At 38.9% G+C, this 17310-nt stretch overlaps 1 protein-coding gene and 1 long non-coding RNA gene across 8 annotated transcripts in view; one reads left to right on the forward strand and one right to left on the reverse strand.

The window, feature by feature from the left end:
* The window catches only part of LOC148413592 (uncharacterized), a 38483-nt gene that overhangs the window by 396 nt on the left and 20777 nt on the right, over window positions 1-17310 (forward strand). The gene's annotated exons all lie outside the window — the stretch shown is intronic.
* Window positions 7513-17310, reverse strand: part of LOC148413593 (protein phosphatase 3 catalytic subunit alpha-like) — a 28473-nt gene continuing 18675 nt past the window's right edge. For 6 of the 7 annotated variants that reach the window (XM_088431112.1, XM_088431110.1, XM_088431109.1 and 3 more), the window contains 8 exons: window positions 16824-16901; window positions 15499-15593; window positions 15183-15308; window positions 13876-13953; window positions 13654-13738; window positions 13218-13315; window positions 12556-12603; window positions 7513-9604 (listed from right to left, as the gene is read on the reverse strand). In XM_088431112.1, coding sequence (XP_088287238.1) covers window positions 9426-9604; window positions 12556-12603; window positions 13218-13315; window positions 13654-13738; window positions 13876-13953; window positions 15183-15308; window positions 15499-15593; window positions 16824-16901 — 787 coding nt within the window. In that variant the 3' untranslated portion in view covers window positions 7513-9425. The remainder of the gene's footprint in view (window positions 9605-12555; window positions 12604-13217; window positions 13316-13653; window positions 13739-13875; window positions 13954-15182; window positions 15309-15498; window positions 15594-16823; window positions 16902-17310) is intronic. The other variant, XM_088431113.1, reaches the window with a different exon arrangement.

Here is a 17310-nt window from a genome sequence, read left to right on the forward strand (position 1 = left end):
AGACACTTGGTGGACTCCCTGTTTTCAAGGAAATACACTGATGCAACATTACAAAAGTCAGAATCATCTAAAATAATGTTTGGGAGGATGGGTCTGTTTGAACGTTTTTGCAATGTTGACCTTTTATCTCGTCATTTCATTTGATGGTACATTTTTTATAAGATTTTTTTTTATTCTTCAAATCTGAATTTTCTGTGCACTCATGAGCCAGAGAAAGATACGCATTACGGGTCAAAAGTTTGGACACACGTTCTCATTGAATTTGTTTTATTTACTTTTATTGTAAACTCTCACTGAAGACGCCAAAACTATGAATGAACATTTTTGGTATGCACTCGTTTGGCATTCTCTCGGTGAACTTCAAGAGGTAGTCACTTGAAATATTTTTCACTTGACCTGTACTTGATTTATTCGGGTTAACTAGTTGAATTTCTTGCTTTAGCAATAGCGTTGGGACCATCACTTGTGTTGTGCATAAGTCAGGTTCATATGCAGGCGGCAAGAAACAATCAGCAACTAAAGAAAAACAAGTGGCCATCATTTCTTTCGGAAATTGACTGGGGGTGTGTCCAAACTTTTGGCCTGTACGGTATGTGTGACTAAAAAAATACTAAGCGAATGAAGTGACATTTTATTTTGGTTTGACAATACGCTGATCTAATCGGCTGGATTTGATCGGCACATAATTTGTATTTATCGGCTGTATCTTAATTTTTCAGTTGATCAACGACGTAGCATAAAAGAAAACATTACAGCAAAATCTTGTTCACTCCAAATATTCTGTGCTACCATTGGTAATCAAAAGCTTCATTTTTTTTGTCTTATTTTCTCAGAGTTTAATGTTTACTAGCAGTTTTAAGACAATTTTTAGGGTTTAATTGTTAATATTTTTTTTCCAATGTATTTCAATGAGTGTAAAATGTGCCTGTTTGTGAGCATCTTCTTCTCCAATAACATTTGTCCATCACTTTGCTTTAGAAAAAAAAAAAAAAAACTTGTTTAATTAAAAAGACACTTTTGGGATACCCAATATAACCGCGTTTGACATTTAAGGTACAAAAGTATGCTTTGGTTCTTGGTGTTTTCTTTTAATTCTAAAGCATAATTGTAATATGTAATTTTGAGTCAGATGTTAAGCATTTACTAAAAAGCTTTTGGCCTATTTGCATACTTAAGCTAAATAGAAATAACACCACTGATTCACTAACTTATACACAACAGTCAGTCGCATTTTTATTTTTACTATAGAACATTTATAATAACATATAATTGTAGATAAATGTTTTTATTTAAACAGGAACAATAAACTAAGAATATTATAAAGCTATAGCTGTTTGATAAAATGTTTTGTCAAATTATTGCCATTCTATTCTATAATCTGCCACCACACAAGATGGAGGTGAGGCTGCGTGAGCCTGCGTTACCCAAGCGGATCCGAACATGTTACGTGAATCCCACCTCATTCACAGTTGTGTAACACCTGTCTGACTCACCAATGCATTTTTCAATTACTTGTGGTGTGTATGTGTGGTTTTTTTTTCTTTTATTGTTGCTGCTGTACTGTAATTATGAAAAGGTTCCGCTTGCGTTAAATAAAGGCCACCCCACAGCCGCCAATGTCACCTTTACAACATTAGATATTTCAGCCAATCAAAAACACTCGGTAAGGAAATTATTATCACTCTAAAAGCATTTGGGTTCAAAATAACCGATTATGGGGCAAAAAGGGACTCAGCCAAGATTTGTGTCAGTATGACTTCGCTTTCTGGGTGGTTTTGTGCAAAACTTTAAAAAAACAACACCGAGTTGGTTCAAACTGACGTACTGTAAATATCCCTATTCAATCAACAGTTTTTCGAGGGTACCAACCTAACATTTCCAACAATGAGTCCAAACAGTGGAAATTGTATGGAACAATATGGGAATCACCAGAGTACTTAGTCACCAGCTGAGACAATGTTTCTTAATTTCTTATTCACCCGTTGCTCTCTACTGATGAAATAATAAACAGTTGTTTTCTTCTCAGAACTCCAATGAATATGTCCAAATCCATACATGAGCACTGGTGATGTGTCTCATCCAGTTGTAAATGTAATTTTCCCTTTTGGTATCAGAAATCTTCAAGCTTGACACTTTTTATACACGCAGTCGGAAGACAAAGTGCTTTTCAGAGTCACCGACGGGGTAAAGAGGCACGCGCCCACTCACGCAACAAATCATACGCAGAAATGTCTGGAATGAAAAAAACAAGACCCATCTGTAGCTGCCAGAAGATAGTGCCATGGAATATGTTCATGAAGGCGTGCTTAAAAAGTTCTTGACTTTGTTTTTTTTTTTTTAAATAAGAATGTTACGAGCTGTCGTTATGTCATCAAGGAGACTTTTACGCAGGCGTGGACCACAATTAACTCATTACAAAATGTCTTCACATTTTACCCAATGGATAAAACCAGTTTGCCTTTTTTTTTTCTCTCATTGATCCTGGTAATTTCATTCACAGGCTATTGAAGACCAAAGGTTAGGGTTAGAAGATCAACCACAGTTTGTGTTTTGAGATGAAAAAATGTTTTTCAAACCCCAACCAGCATCAGTGTGAAATTTCCAATCATCTTCTATCAAAAATAGAATTATTAAACGGGCTTGTTTAGTTCAACCGGGAACACGGAAAGTCATTGTTAGAGTAGAGTCAGCGTTTCAGCTGATGTCAGCTGCTTACAATGTAACAATAGGAGGAGAACAAGTCGGACCTGTCTCAATAGTCATCCCTCTATGTGAAGAGGATAAAAACAACTTTACACAACCAAATGGTCAAAACACAAGCTCTGTTCAATTAAAGACTTTATCCTTTCGGTCCAAAATGATTTGGCTAGTAAGATATCTCAGTCAAAAACGTTCTTAATATCTCAATAAATTGTTACATGTGCCCTCATTTTCCTAATCATAAAACACTCAGCATTCAAATTATATTAGATTTGTGGAATATTACTTAAGCAGCAAAATCCACCCGTTTTGTCCATCTCAAGGTTAGTGTGAGATGATTGTTATGCCTTGAGCAACTGTGATGTCATTTTCAGGCCTTGTCTACATGTAGCGGAAGTTCTTTCTGATTGGACAGAATTTGGCGACACTACTGCCACCTAGTGACTTGGAATGCTTGTTCACGAATTAAATCGCCCTGTGCTGGATTCGTATAGATGAGATTTCTTTAAAAAAACAAACAGCAACAACGACGGAGAAACTACGCTGGTTTAAATGAGTCAGTTTCACGTAGACAAGGCCTCAATCGGCAGAAAGTGGCAAAATGGCCGCCTCTAAATCGCTAATGTTCGCAGTGTAAATGTTTGCTATTATTTTTATACGCTTCCTGAAGCACCGTATTTTTTATTGTGTACAAGTTGAGTTCCATATAAGTTTCTTGTAAGTCGTATCATGTCTTTTACAAAGCGTAAACATGTTAGACATACTTGTTTATCTTTAACATTTACAAATATCAACTTTTCGTCACGCTTTGAGTGTGAAAAGTAAAACAAACTAAGTCACAAAAGAAATATAGCGTACATTGCAATAATTTTACGCTCGACAAACTCGCACAAAAGTAATTTTGTCATTTTAATAACGCACCGAGGGCGGCTCGGTGGAGCAGTGTTTAGCGCATCCGCTTCATATTTCAGGAACCTGAGTTCAAATCAACCTCGCTCTGACCTTCCAATGTGGTGTTTGCATGTTCTCCCCGAGCCCGTGTGGGTTCTCTTCTGGCACTCCAACTTGCTCCCACACTCCAAAAACATGCAAAAAATTGTTCTTTCCGCCTACTGCCTGAAGTAAGCTGGGATAGGCACCAGCAAGCCAGCGGCCCATGTGAGGATAAGCTGCTCTAGAAAATCAATGGACGGATTGATAACACACCATGATGTGTTTTAATTGGACACCCATGACATATGTAACCAATAATCGCAAGTATCCACTTATACAAGTGTTTTAGTCAAATTCACAGTAAAAACACGGGGCGGACTTAAATTTGTACTCGAAAAAATCTGGTAAATACGGCACCTTACATACCGTACCTTATAATTTGTGTGTATTATTAAAGCCGCTGCTGCCAGATACAAGTGAACTGTGGTGTCTTACAATGTACCACAACACTGAAGTTACAGTAAGTCAAGAAACAATGCTCCATTGTTTGGAATTCATCTATGTCAACGCTGTGAACAAGTATAGCCCCAAATGAGGTCCAGATTATACGTAAAGTTGGAATGACGTTTCTGATGCAACCTTTGAGAGCAGTTGCAGTCTGTCAAGCAGCTGTGGTGTCAGGTGAGGAATCAGATTACTTTTTTTGTTTCTGTTCTTTGTAACACGATGTTTTGCTTGTTATGTGTTGATCAGATTCACATTAAAAATACATTGATGTTCGAACAAATATTGCCTGAATGCTTTCTGCAACATTGTAAATGTATTAGTTTCAGAACATTTATACATGGGTGTACAAAAAATGGGCAATGGTAAATGTAACCCGTGAATCTAATGTAAAATTTAGCTGATAGTTTGAGATAAAAGAAGAAGTATAATATTACAGGTAAATTAGGACCTACACCACCTACATGATAACTGTAAACAAGGCTACAGCTTATCCTCACGAAGGAAGGAAGGAACATGTCGGTGCTTATTCCACCTATCTTCAGGCAGTAGGTGGGTTACACCCTTGAACTGGTTGCCAATCAATGCAGGGTAAACAAAGACACACAACCATGCACACTTACATAGGCACCCAAAAAACAATTTAGACTGTCCAAAATCCCTACCATGCATGTTTTTGATATGTGGGAGGAAACCGGAGAACCGTGAGGAAACCTACGTGGGTTCAAGGAGAACATGCAAACTCTACACAGGGAAGTCAGAGCTGACAGCAAACCCACGATCTGAACTGTGAGGTGGACGTGCTCACCAGGCTTCTATGTTCAAAGTGAATTTTTGACGCCCTCTAGTGCCCAGTGGCCTTCGCATCTGCCTAGATTGCCTGAAAAGTGAACCGGCCCTGCATATAAAACCAATATTGAACTCACTTAAGTGGTCCTTTCATGTCAACAAGCAATCTTTATTTTTGAATATAGGTATTTTAACCCAAAACGGAGGTTTACTGTTTTGCTGTCAGGAATTTTAAGGCCGTCAGCAGGAATTGGAATGTAACATATGGCAAGAGTAATCACCAGTGCTGGGTTCACTTTACTCAGAAGGTAAGATAAGATGAAATATACGTTAGGAATAAAATACAGCAGGTGCACATGTGATAAATAGCTATGAAAACGCGAGTGCTTTATCAAGGTTGCAGTAACGATTACCGGCTAAAGATGTCGTCGTTTAGCAGGAATTTGGAACAGATTCCTTGATACGTCTTTAACGTACCATGTGACCGTTTTACCATGTAGATGTCGTTGTCACTGCCTTACAAAACTATTTCTTCAATTATCAGATTGGACCAGTTTGTGATACTTTTGCGTAAAGGTCTGTAAGCTCTGGATTGGTCCAGTCCATCCTTGGACCGATCTAAATTTGAGGAGGTTCCAATTCCAGATACTATTAAATAAATGAAGATAAAGAGTGCCCAGTTTGAAATTAAACTAACTAACAGATGTAATTCAACTGATTATTATTACTGCAATTTCAGTTTTTTGTGTAGAACTAAAATGTATTGCACTGAGTTTTTGTTCAGTTGATCTCCAGTGTGTTGCAAATGTATTCGGCTTTCCATTAGTCAACGCCCATTCAACATTATAAAGTTCTTTTTCACGCACTTTTTCATTTTGGTTAAGATGTCTTTTCAACATTTTGAACATCTGGCCTTTTTTTTTTTTTCTTTAAGATTTCGGATACCCTTGAGTCTTTCCTAAATTGCTCAAAGCGATGGCAATTCAGTGAACAAGCATGCAGAGCTAGACCCCCAAAATGTAATGTTTGCTACCAAAGCATAGCAATGCGTTAAGGTGCTGGCATCATTGGCCAGCAGCCTGGGAGCTGCAGTGGGTCATTTCTGAACCTATTTACTTTATGTTCGAAACCTATAATGGATCATCAAGGTTTAAATTTGCCACCTGCCTGATCATGTTCTTGCAACTAATTTCTACAATTAGCTCCAGTTCCCATAAGGAAGAGTGGATTTGTGGATCTGGAAGTAGATCAAATGGAATGAGTTGCATTTTGCTCAGCACATCTCAAGTTGATAAATGTCTAGTCGAATGTTGTCAGAGGAGCTCGGTAAGAGGAAGACATCTGTTGTACAAACAGAGTCTCATCTCAGCATCAAACCTTAATTGATTCACTTTTGTTTGTTCTCTCCTCCCAAAGAAAGGGATGAGCGACATTTCTGGGTCAGTGCCAGCTAGCCAAGCAGGAGGCTCTTTTCAGTTCAGTGGAAACAAATAGATGCTGATGTATGGAATACCACACGGCGATGCAGTTGGTTAGGATGGACTCAACAATGCAGCTGTAGAAGCTGCTGAGGACATCACGCCACCAGTCTGGTCACCTCCATCCTGGAGACTGTGGGCAGGCAAAGCAGTCTTGCCGTATGTCCTCAGTCACATTTGGCCACAGCCTAACGGCCCTAACCTGTTTGACGACTGGATTTGCCTTGTGTGCATCTTTTATGATCTTCTTGATATGTTCTTGTCACATGTGGGAATCTCTAAATGCTAGTTTCATGTGGGGAGTACAGTCCTTAGATTGCACTGGTTAAAACGGCCAGCTACGATGAACTGAACCATCTGGATGTGCCGTTTCTAGCACGCTGATGATGTCATGTGGCTTGCCAAGCACAGTTGTGGAGTTGGCTCACGGAGGAACGTAGACAGCGGCCAAAAATACTGATGTAAATTCTCTTGGTAGGTAGTAGGGACAGTATTTGAGGATGTAAGCCTTCAAGTCAGGTGAACAGTACTTGTGGACCATTGCTGACTTCAAATATTACTGTCTCCATTGACTGCGAAAAATGAAAGCAAAAGCACTGTATTATCAAAGAATAATACTTGGGTTCTTAAAACAGCCTCATAGCTGATACCTTTGAGTCTGCCGCCTTAAAGCAGAAGCCATGACAAATATTTACCATAGTATGTTCAAAGCAGGCCTACTGTAGTATTCTGTTTATTAATATAGAGTTTTTTAGAATTTCAGTAATTTATCTATTCCACGGGGGGGATTGTTCATAATGCAGTGGAGTAGATCATCTTAGAGCTGTTTAAGTTTGCAATCTTAGAGACTGGTAGTCATGGTAGAAGCTGCTGACCTTCGCACAGATGGCATGGCTTCAATTCCCGGTAGGACCCAAGCTTAAAATAAAAATAGGGTGAGTGGTGGGTCAGCAAAATTTGCCTTTTGCGCGAAAACTGCGGGACCCCTGATGGGACAAGACAAAAGCTCCAAGAGCTCCAAGAGTAACAATGTGTAGTGTAGGATTGAATGGCTCAGGATGTTTGTTTTTTTTTTTTCTCCAGGAAATAAAGGCTCAGTATCAATACCAAAGGTTCATGCATACTTTATTCAAGAGTAAAAAAGTGAATCGTCCCATGGGGCATGCTTACAGTGTTAGTGACTGGGGAGTTGAAACCAAAAGAGCGGCTGAGCGAAATAGAGAGATGAAAGAGAGAGTGAGAGAAATCAAGAGAGATAATGAAAGCGAGAATGCGAGAGAGAGAAATGAAACTGTGGCACAGTCGCCATGGCAAAGGGTTGCCGGGGGGTTAGGGTTCAACCTAGCCCAAAGAATCACAGCAAGATCAACCAAGGAGCAACGAAACAGAAAGAGCAACTATCAGAGAGCTTGAATATTAATAATAATGTTCATAATAAATATAATAACCAGATCATATATATCAAATAACGAGTAATAAAGATGTATGAGAGTACACTTTTGTCCTTTAAATTGTCACAGCAATTTATTTCGGCGTATCCTGTTCAAATGTGCCTTGCTGCGTTTTGCTTATAACAGCACAATTTCTTTCTTTTTTTTTTCTTTTTTTTACCATGCAATCATGCTTTTGGCCGCCCAAATGTTTGTGCCTCTGTATATACTGTGGTCATTCGATACTAATTCGTATTTCATTAAAAACAATCGCTGTACATTGATAAAGATGTGGAGTCCACACCTTTGATTCAGTGTACCGTCATTCTGTACAGCGCTAAAAGAAACGGGAGGCAGGTGATGAAGATAATTGTGAAGAAAAATCAACGTAACACAAAGTGAATACAAAAGAAGCAAATTAACATTATGTGCAAAATAAATTATTCATTATTCCTCATATGAACCAGAGAAACAAGAAAAAAATCCTACCATAGTGAAACACAGAGCACAAATAATTCACATTATTATCAAATAACTTAACTGTGCATGCACCGATGCTTCAATATAAATGCTTTACAAAGATGTTCTTCTTCAGACTTCATGTCTTGACAGCAGAGGAGTATGTTTTTTTTTTTTTGTAAAATAAAAATGTCTACTTTTTAGGCCAGAGATTGTTGGCCATCACTGCCATTTGGTAGCAAGACTGTGGAAAGGGAATTAATTTCATAATGACTTCACATTATAACCAGCGTCCCCTCATTTACATATTGTAAAGCATTCCATATCTGCCGAGCTGCATCTTGCATCAGGTGTGCAATATAAACGTTCCAAGTATGATATTTACATACCAACGCTCAGGAGAGACTTTTTCTTCTTATCACAACTTAAGTTTCAGACTTTTTTATTTTTTCCCCGAGAGCTAGTTAGCCTGAGACCAGACGGGAAGAGTGGACCTCCACTCAAAATTGGGTGGAAGTGTTGTGCTACAAAAGCAAACAGGAATCTCCTCCCGACAATAACAGACGAGGGCTCAGATCAGTCTGCGGCTGCAATTATCGTTGTCGGATAAGCCGCCGGCCCTTCTTGGTGAAGAATTGCACATTTGTCAATTAGAACTGCATGGATACCGTTAAAGCATTATCAGGAATCCCGTGAAGCATACTCTTGAATGTTCGATTCCCGGTGGCCGTACCTTGACCTGGCTTGCTCCTGGTCAACACAAGGCATTCCGCGGACACGGCCGCATGACGCTGGCGACGGCCGACGCGCTGTAGCTGCTCCCATTCCGCTCATTTCCTAGTTACGCTCCTCTTTGTCGTGCAGGTTCAAGGGAGTCATAGTTCTTCTCTACATAGAGAAAACTTCGTAAAGTCCGACCACACTCAAGCCTTTAACATACAGCAAAGGGAAGGGGTAGATAATCATGTGAGTATGCGCGTGTTTGTGTGTGAAACAGGTATTCGAAATACTGCATTTGTGTGCAATGATTTTGCGTACTGAATATGTCTATGTACAGAGATCGGTCATGATGGTGCTATAAGGGTGTTGTAACTGCAGTAACTGCGTCCGGCCCTGCGACAGTACGCATCCATCACTGTATATTGCTGTTGCTATCGGTCCCATTGGGCTCTCCCATATTCATGCGGCCCATCGACAGGCCCACACTGTTGATGGCATCGCGCCGCGGCGGCATTCTCTCGTTGATTCGGTCCAGACCTTTGGCCTCCTCGAAACTGCTGATCCGATGCTGCGGGGAGAAGCCTCGGATGGCTGCGAAGACAAGCGGCCGCACACAAGCGTGCGTAGGCATTTATTATCTAGATGTTTCAAAGAAACGTATGGCTTCAATCTCTTTAAAGAAACCCTTTTGACTGAATGTCGGTTCGGTTTAAGTCTCAGTCTAATCTAATTCCACTTTTTAGTGATTTCATAGAATACCAGCCAGGATTAGCAGATAATTTGATCCCGTCTTTCTCAGTGAGGCTTTAGGTTTGGATAAACGGAATTTGGTCACGCTGCGCATGTTCTTGTGGCGATATCTACACACGTCAGGCTGTGTTTATCTGTTGTTCTCAGTGCTAGGCATGGATTAGCTGGAGGACCGAACTGCTGAGCCGAGATCAGTAAAACCCTAAAGAGGGCATCTGGATGAAACAAACCATAGCTGTAGAAAAGTGCTCATTCATTTTGTCGCTCAAATATAGTCGTCGTGTTTTCATTTGTTTCGCTTTGTGAAATACCTAAAAGTTGTAGCTCCTCTGTACCATCAGAAACACAACTGAGGCTGCGTGTGCGAGGTTAATACAGTTCATAGTTTCAGTCAAAATTTTGGAAACTTCAAACTCCAATGCTCTACAAGACATTAACAGGCATGAATTGATGTTATATATGTATAACAGTCAGGTTGTCAGTTAAATTTAGAGATTAATGTAAAGTGTGAAAAGAAACAGACATTTACATAATTGCAAACATTTACATAATTGGCTGACGGCTGACGGCTCATTGGAAAAATGAAACATTTTGCACACTTTGCAAAGGACATTTTAGATCTACATCCTTGGTGTAGCAAATCTCTCTGCCCAAGGGTGTCGCAAACGGTGCTGGAGTATGACGCAGTTGGAATGAACAAATCCTATGAGTACGAAGTTTTGAGAATTGTTCTTTTAGAAGACTACAAGGAAATTTCGCTGTACTGGACTTATGAGTGACATTTGGTAGTTTTGCTGAGCAGTTGTATTTTACAGGAGTCACAGTAAAGGATAAACGAAAGATATTACAAAAGCTTTCTTGTAATTTGTAATTTTTTTGATGATTCTACTTTAATCCAATGATTTTAAAGTAAATATCTGTTAAAAACGTCATAGACAAAATGAATAATGGTGATTACTCAAAGATTTTAGTGATGAATTAGTAAAAAACAAAAAAATCAAACTTAGATTAATTAGTTAAAAACTTATTTTCTCAAGTGAAATTTTCAAATAAAAACACAGTAAACCCATTTACAGATTTAGCTGCCATCTATCTAACACAATATATTAACAACAAAAAAACAACATACATGGCGACAGATACTCCCACTGAAAGCACCACTTTTAAGACTGCTACTACATTTTCCAAACATGCTGCCACTTACAAATATTCTCCTCTACATCGCACATCTAACACTAGGCTAAGGAGCCTATTTACATCACAGAACAAAACACAGTACAAGAAATCCCATAATTTATTTGTTTGAACAAATTATGGGTTGTAGTTGAGATAAACCACAGACAAAATCGACTTAATATACAAATCCAGTTTCCAAAGAGGCAGTGTGGGCAAGGATTTTTGAATGCGTTCAACTCAAAAGTTGACGCGTCCACAATTTTGTTGTGGAATTGAAAATATTTTCTTTCGCCCTTACTGTGATATCTTGGTTGAACTGTTGGATAATGTTTTGAAATCCTGGCTTTTGTACTTGCATCAGATCTCAACATTGCAAACATGTCCCATGCTTTTAAGTCCACATGTGATCATTGATATGCAAAATCTTGCTTTCCACACGTCAGAGATTTTGGAACAAGAGTTTGTACTCACTGAAACATTACAATTCATTAAAGCGTGCACTTAATAATCACAAAGCCTCTATACACAAAATACTTACACATTAAATACAGGTACCATGATGTCAATCTGTTTTCATTTTTATTCTTTTTATTATGATTGCATTTTCAAAGGTCTGCATTGAGTATGCATGCAATCTAAAGTGAAGAGTGACAGAGATTTTCTAATGCATCTCGTTACTGCCTGATAAGAACTATGAGTGTTAGATTTTGATTTCATTTATTTTCAATGATGATTAAAAATATATATTTTCATAATGAATTATTCTCATTCAACATGTGTGTGTGTGTGTTCAAACTGTTTTAAGCCATATTCACTGACGAGACTTGGTCAAGCAAATTAGTAGCCATTAGTCATACTCGTGCTAAATCCAATATAGTCAAACATATTCATCAATTATTTAGCAGTGATTTCACATGATTTAAAATAAAAAGTTGTCATTGGGCAGTGACCATGCAGAAAAGTGGTTCAAAAAAATTAAATTATATTTGTACAGTATAGATAGATAGATAGATAGATAGATAGATAGATAGATAGATAGATAGATAGATAGGGCCATGATTATATTTTTGGTGGAGTCAAATCATAATCTGTTTTCTACATGTGACAACTATTTATTTCCCCACCATCACATGTGGCTCACAGAAAGAAACTGATTGATTACATGGTCACCTTAAACAGTATCTATAAGACAGTATTTAAAAAAAAATAGAATGGCAGTAGACAAGAGGTCAAACTCACCTCATCTTCCCTAACCAATGTTCACTTCCACCCACAGCCCTGCTTCTCTGACATTTGTGTATGCATGTGTTATTTTAGAAATTGTTGGCCTTAAAAGGTGAACGTGTGTGGTGGGAGAGAAAAAAAATGTAGTTGCTGGTTGTTCAACCAAGAAAAAAGCAAATGAAGACTATGTATGTCCGTAAAAGAATGTGTTTCAATGTGGTGACCAGCAAGCTGTGGTATTCCACTGTTTTTGAGAGCGAATGCAGTTAGAAAAGCTTTGTGCATCATGGGTAAGCAAACTGATCAAGTGAGCATGGGTGGCAAAGAGCAGAGCCATGCTGCTAACCCCCACAAACGCGCACACACACGCACAGTGATATGAGTGGCTTTACCTTCAGCATCCTTAACTGTCTCGATGGCTTCTATGGCCTCAATGGTAGCTGAATGATGGTCAGACAGGTAAGAAGAGAAAGAGGGGACAGGAAGAAAGACAGATTCCGAGAGCAAAGGGAGGAGACGGAGGAGGAAAAAAAAAACGAGTGAAGGCTGAAACATGCTTCTGTGCAGTACACGTCTCTGGATATGACAGCGTTTGTGGCTCATGGAAGCTTATGGAAAATACAGCCCCCCTGTTGTAAATATGTGTCAAGCATGTTTCAGGTTGAGTCCACGTGAGGCCTGCAGAGCAACACTGAGGCCGAGGCAGGTTAGAAGGCACCTGGGGTGTTAGCGCTAGCTTTGGCTCACTCACACACTATCCCTTTCTCTCCTCTTCACTGCTATCCTCCGCCCTCTGTCTCACACTCACACCCACACATGTACAACCAGCCGTCTGTTAGTATCCTCAGCGCCGGTGAAGTGAAGTGGAGAGAGGGAATGAGTCCGCAGGCCAGGGGGATGACAGGAGATAAACAGCGGTTGAAGAAAAAAAAAAAAGGCCCTCAGTGTGCTCCGACGCTTGATGTGTATCTGTGCTTATCAGTGTATTTTTATTTATCAATTCTGGGCTAGGTTTGACGGTCAAGTATTAAAGTGTGTGTTTGCAACAACTCACCGCTCTGCAGAGTCTGTTTGCCCCCTGAGAGCACTCCGCTTGGCAGCATACCTGTAGGAGTCAATCCCTTCAGGGTCAACACGTTCTCACTCTCCTCCCTGCGGTGAGAGAGAGAGAGAGAGAGCTGAAGCTTAGAAGCACTCCTCTTTTTGCTGTTAAATGGCTCATTTCACAATGCAACAGCACGATAAAAGTATGAGGCCACTTTACTGCCACAGTACTTTTGACAGTAAAGCAGTACAGTTGGACGGATAAAGATGCTGGCACTTCCTTTGGCTGAGGTTTCACAGACTGAAGTTCCGACAACTGTACTACATTATATAAGGTGTTCATTTTTTCATTTCAGTTAATAGGACAACTGTATAAATACCTACTGTACATATGCGACAAATTGCGACAGATATACATTACCGTATATCTTCTTACATGAACTCACCGTAGAACTGAAAACATTTTAGCCATTTTTCCGATGGCGCGGATTTTGTTCTTAATAACCTCCTTCCTGGCTGCAGCTGCGCTTGCTATAAAAGAGACAAACAGCATGTCGTTACTCTTTACAAGATAAACTTAAATTTAATATGGATTCTGAACCGTGTGCTAAGTATTCAGGAATGTTCAACTGAATCAAATGTCCTTGGTGGCGAGATTGAGTTCTTACCATCAAAGATCTCATCGCCATCATTCATGAGTTCGTCATCTGAGCAGATACTCAGGACATTGACCAGCATCTCTGTCACTAAAAAAAAAATAAAAAAATACTCGGCTCACTGCAAAATGACAACGTGAAATGATTTTGTCCATTTTATGAACGGTGGCCTGGGAAAATTGTAAAAGCTTGTGGCCGAAATGGTTTTCTGGCATGTGTAGAACCATCCATCTCAGTGTGCCCACTCAACCTTTTCAAATGGGATCTTAGTATTTCATTAATAATTCATAATTTTGGGGTAAAAGCTAAAGAAGCCTCGTCAATAGTGAATCATGTTTGCGCTGAGCACTAATAGAACACATCTGCAATCTATACAGTAGATACCGCCTGTGAGATTTGAGTCTATGGATTTCATTTGCCCTGCAAACTCAGACAAGTTACATCATCGTTTTCTTTTCAAACGCTTCTAAATACCTTTCTTTCATTGCCTGGTTTGAAGTTAATGGCTGTTTCTACTGGTTATTTGAAGTGTGTATATTTTTGTTACACATTAGTTTCTTTTTTATTAGTCTTTTCAAATTGTTGTAAATTGTTTATTGTGGATTATATAGGACTGTGTAACCCTTTTTGAAAAGTACAATTGAAATAAAATTGTAAATAATTAATTTCACAGCATTATCCGATCTTTTAGCTTGCCTGAAGTTGTAAGAAAGTTGAGTTGTGTTAGCAGTGACGCTAATGCTAGCACAGAATGAGAAGTGTCCTGACTGCTCTATTAATATTGTAGATAATTCAAAAAAGTGACATACAGTCACCATAGCAATGACTGACCCTTTTTTTCCTGCATCATCCAAACAATGTAGATATTTTTTGAGCTACAGTAATGCTAAAGCTTTACAGAATTCCTTTGTATTTTTAGGCACAATCTATGTTTGACATATACAATGGAAGCATATATTTTTTTCGGATGATCACCCAAACCTCTAACACTTCAAACAGGGAATACAAAGCCATAACCAAGCACCTAGTGAAGGACAAATCCAACTGTGCTCTGTGCACCCACCAGTCTTTAATCCTCTAAGTCGAGGTTGGCCACTTTTTAAGCTGAGATAATAGCTATGTGTTATGAAGTGAATTGAGAACAATATAATGGAATGAATCGTTGCTTTTTAAGTGTGCATGTATACAGGAGAATTTCAAAGATATTAGTTTCGGAATGAATAATAACTAGACCTCTATTAAGGACCCAAAAATGTGGAGTGGTGTATATGCGTTTGATAAATGTGCATCATTATACTGTACGTGTGCAAGTGTGATACCCTTTTCCCCCACAAAAGGCAGAGACCAGGTGAAGACATCCATAAAGTTCGGCAACCAGTACGGATGAGGAGAGCAGTTGAACTGACGGATGTTCATTACGTTGTTCTCATATTTTAGAACCGCAGCTGGAAACGCAAATACAGACACATGTATACACACAATATATCTGATAATCTGATTCCTGTTTTCATATTTTTTTTTTATTGCCTCCCTACGTAACAATAAAAATTAGAAAAAAAAGTGAAGCAACGTAAAGAGTTTTCTGATGTATTGCACAGTAGATGAGTTGTGCATTTGTATTCATTTGAAATGTACCTTTGTTATTGTAGACATCCAAGTAGTTTGGAGCAGAGAAAATGGTGATGAGTGAAGGGAAACCTGTTGTTTGACTTTTTCTGTACATACGATACCTGTAATGAAATTTTTACAGAGTCAAGGAAGGAAGAATGTTGTCTCTAAAATTGTAATTTCATGCATGACATTGATCCGTATCCCTATGAAAGTGTATGACGCACAAATGAAAGAAACAACACAACTAGGCAGTTGATAAAATGTTACTAGTGGCTTCACCAAACTGGACAGAAAGTACAACAGCAACAAACAGAACAGTGCTCCCTTAATTGCTGCATTACATTGAAAGGATTTTTCCTCAGATAACAGATGCGGTGGGTGGGGGGTGGGGGGGGTTACGGGTCAGAGAGATTTTTCTCAATGAAGGGGGTAAACCCCACATGACTTTGGATGTCTCTGTTTTATATCAGGATAGCTGTTGAGTCCATTTTAAATAAACCCTCACATGTGAATAAGGTAAGACTGGTTAAATTCGCCCTTTATGGCTTAAAATGTTGATACTTGTTTTATTGTGTAATTGTTGTACTGGGTTATTTCATACAAAAATCAAACAACTTGGACCAAATAGTCCCAAATATTGGGTTTGCTCATTTTTGACACAAAATTGAGTCAACTTTGATGCAGTTTTTTTTCCGAGTGCATGATTTTTATAGACCAAATGCAAATTCAATACATGTAGGAGCCCCACGCCTCATTTAAGGGGTTAATTATTGGCCTTCTTTTGTGTATGATGCCACCCACCACAAACAGTACCAGCAATGGCAAAGAGAAAACTTGATTAAAGTTACAGGAAAAAAATAACCCAATTATACGTCAAAAAAGGACTGAGCCATTATTTGGGTCAGTTCGACACAACTTTCTGACGTTGTTTTGCTTAAAACAACTGTGAAATTGTGTTGTACTGTATAAAAGATATAAGGTCAGGTCAAGTTTGCCCAAATATTGGGTCAGCCCTTTTTTGACTTCAAATTCAGTTATTTTTGACCCGACCTTTAGAGTGTATAGACTTGTTATTTGCACATATTGGGATGTGACAGTAATAAAATGTCAAATATGCTGAGACGTAAATGTGAAACCACATTTTTAATGTAAGGCCTAAAGGAAACTGTCTAGAGTTCTAAAGAAACAGCCTATCTGTTAGTCATCCACCAACAACATATCAAAAAGTGGCCTAGAAATTTTTACACTGTCCAGCATTCTTTTGGTGGTCAAAAGAAGAAAATGTCCCGGTGCATTTAGCTTTTTAACTGAAATCAAATGCTGAACCGCACATTCTACAGTCGGCTTACCCAGCATCCTGTGCTTCATGTGCTCGGATGATGGAAAGCAAGTTGTTGGTCTGTAAAAACTCACACACTGCCGGGTAACTGGAATAGGGAAAAAGAGAAGTCAGTCAATCTGAAATAAAAGCCAAGACAATAGCGTAACATGTAATACCTGCTGTAAAGACCAGTTATACAGACTGTGCAAACGCTCTTAAAAATCCAGTTTTTCTGGTTACATTTCTTAGTTTTGAGAGTTTTATGTGCATCTTTTATCTCCTTCATCAAAACCAACACCATCATGCTTTTTCCTATGTTGCTTTCCCTCTTTCACTGTATCTTAATATCACTCTGTATCTGGCAGGGGTAGTCAGTCGTCATAGCAACAGAACCGTGCAGCTTCCCTTGGGATTGTTGGATATCGTTTCATGCCGAAACAGAACAGTGTTGCATGTATTTGTGAGCGGGCTGTGTTTATGTGTTTAATCTCATAGCCGCGTGTCTGTGTGTGACA

Source organism: Hippichthys cyanospilos, chromosome 13 (genome assembly GCF_059441005.1).
Source record: "Hippichthys cyanospilos isolate Australia breed blue-spotted pipefish chromosome 13, RoL_Hcya_1.0, whole genome shotgun sequence".
NCBI classification, from domain to species: domain Eukaryota; kingdom Metazoa; phylum Chordata; class Actinopteri; order Syngnathiformes; family Syngnathidae; genus Hippichthys; species Hippichthys cyanospilos.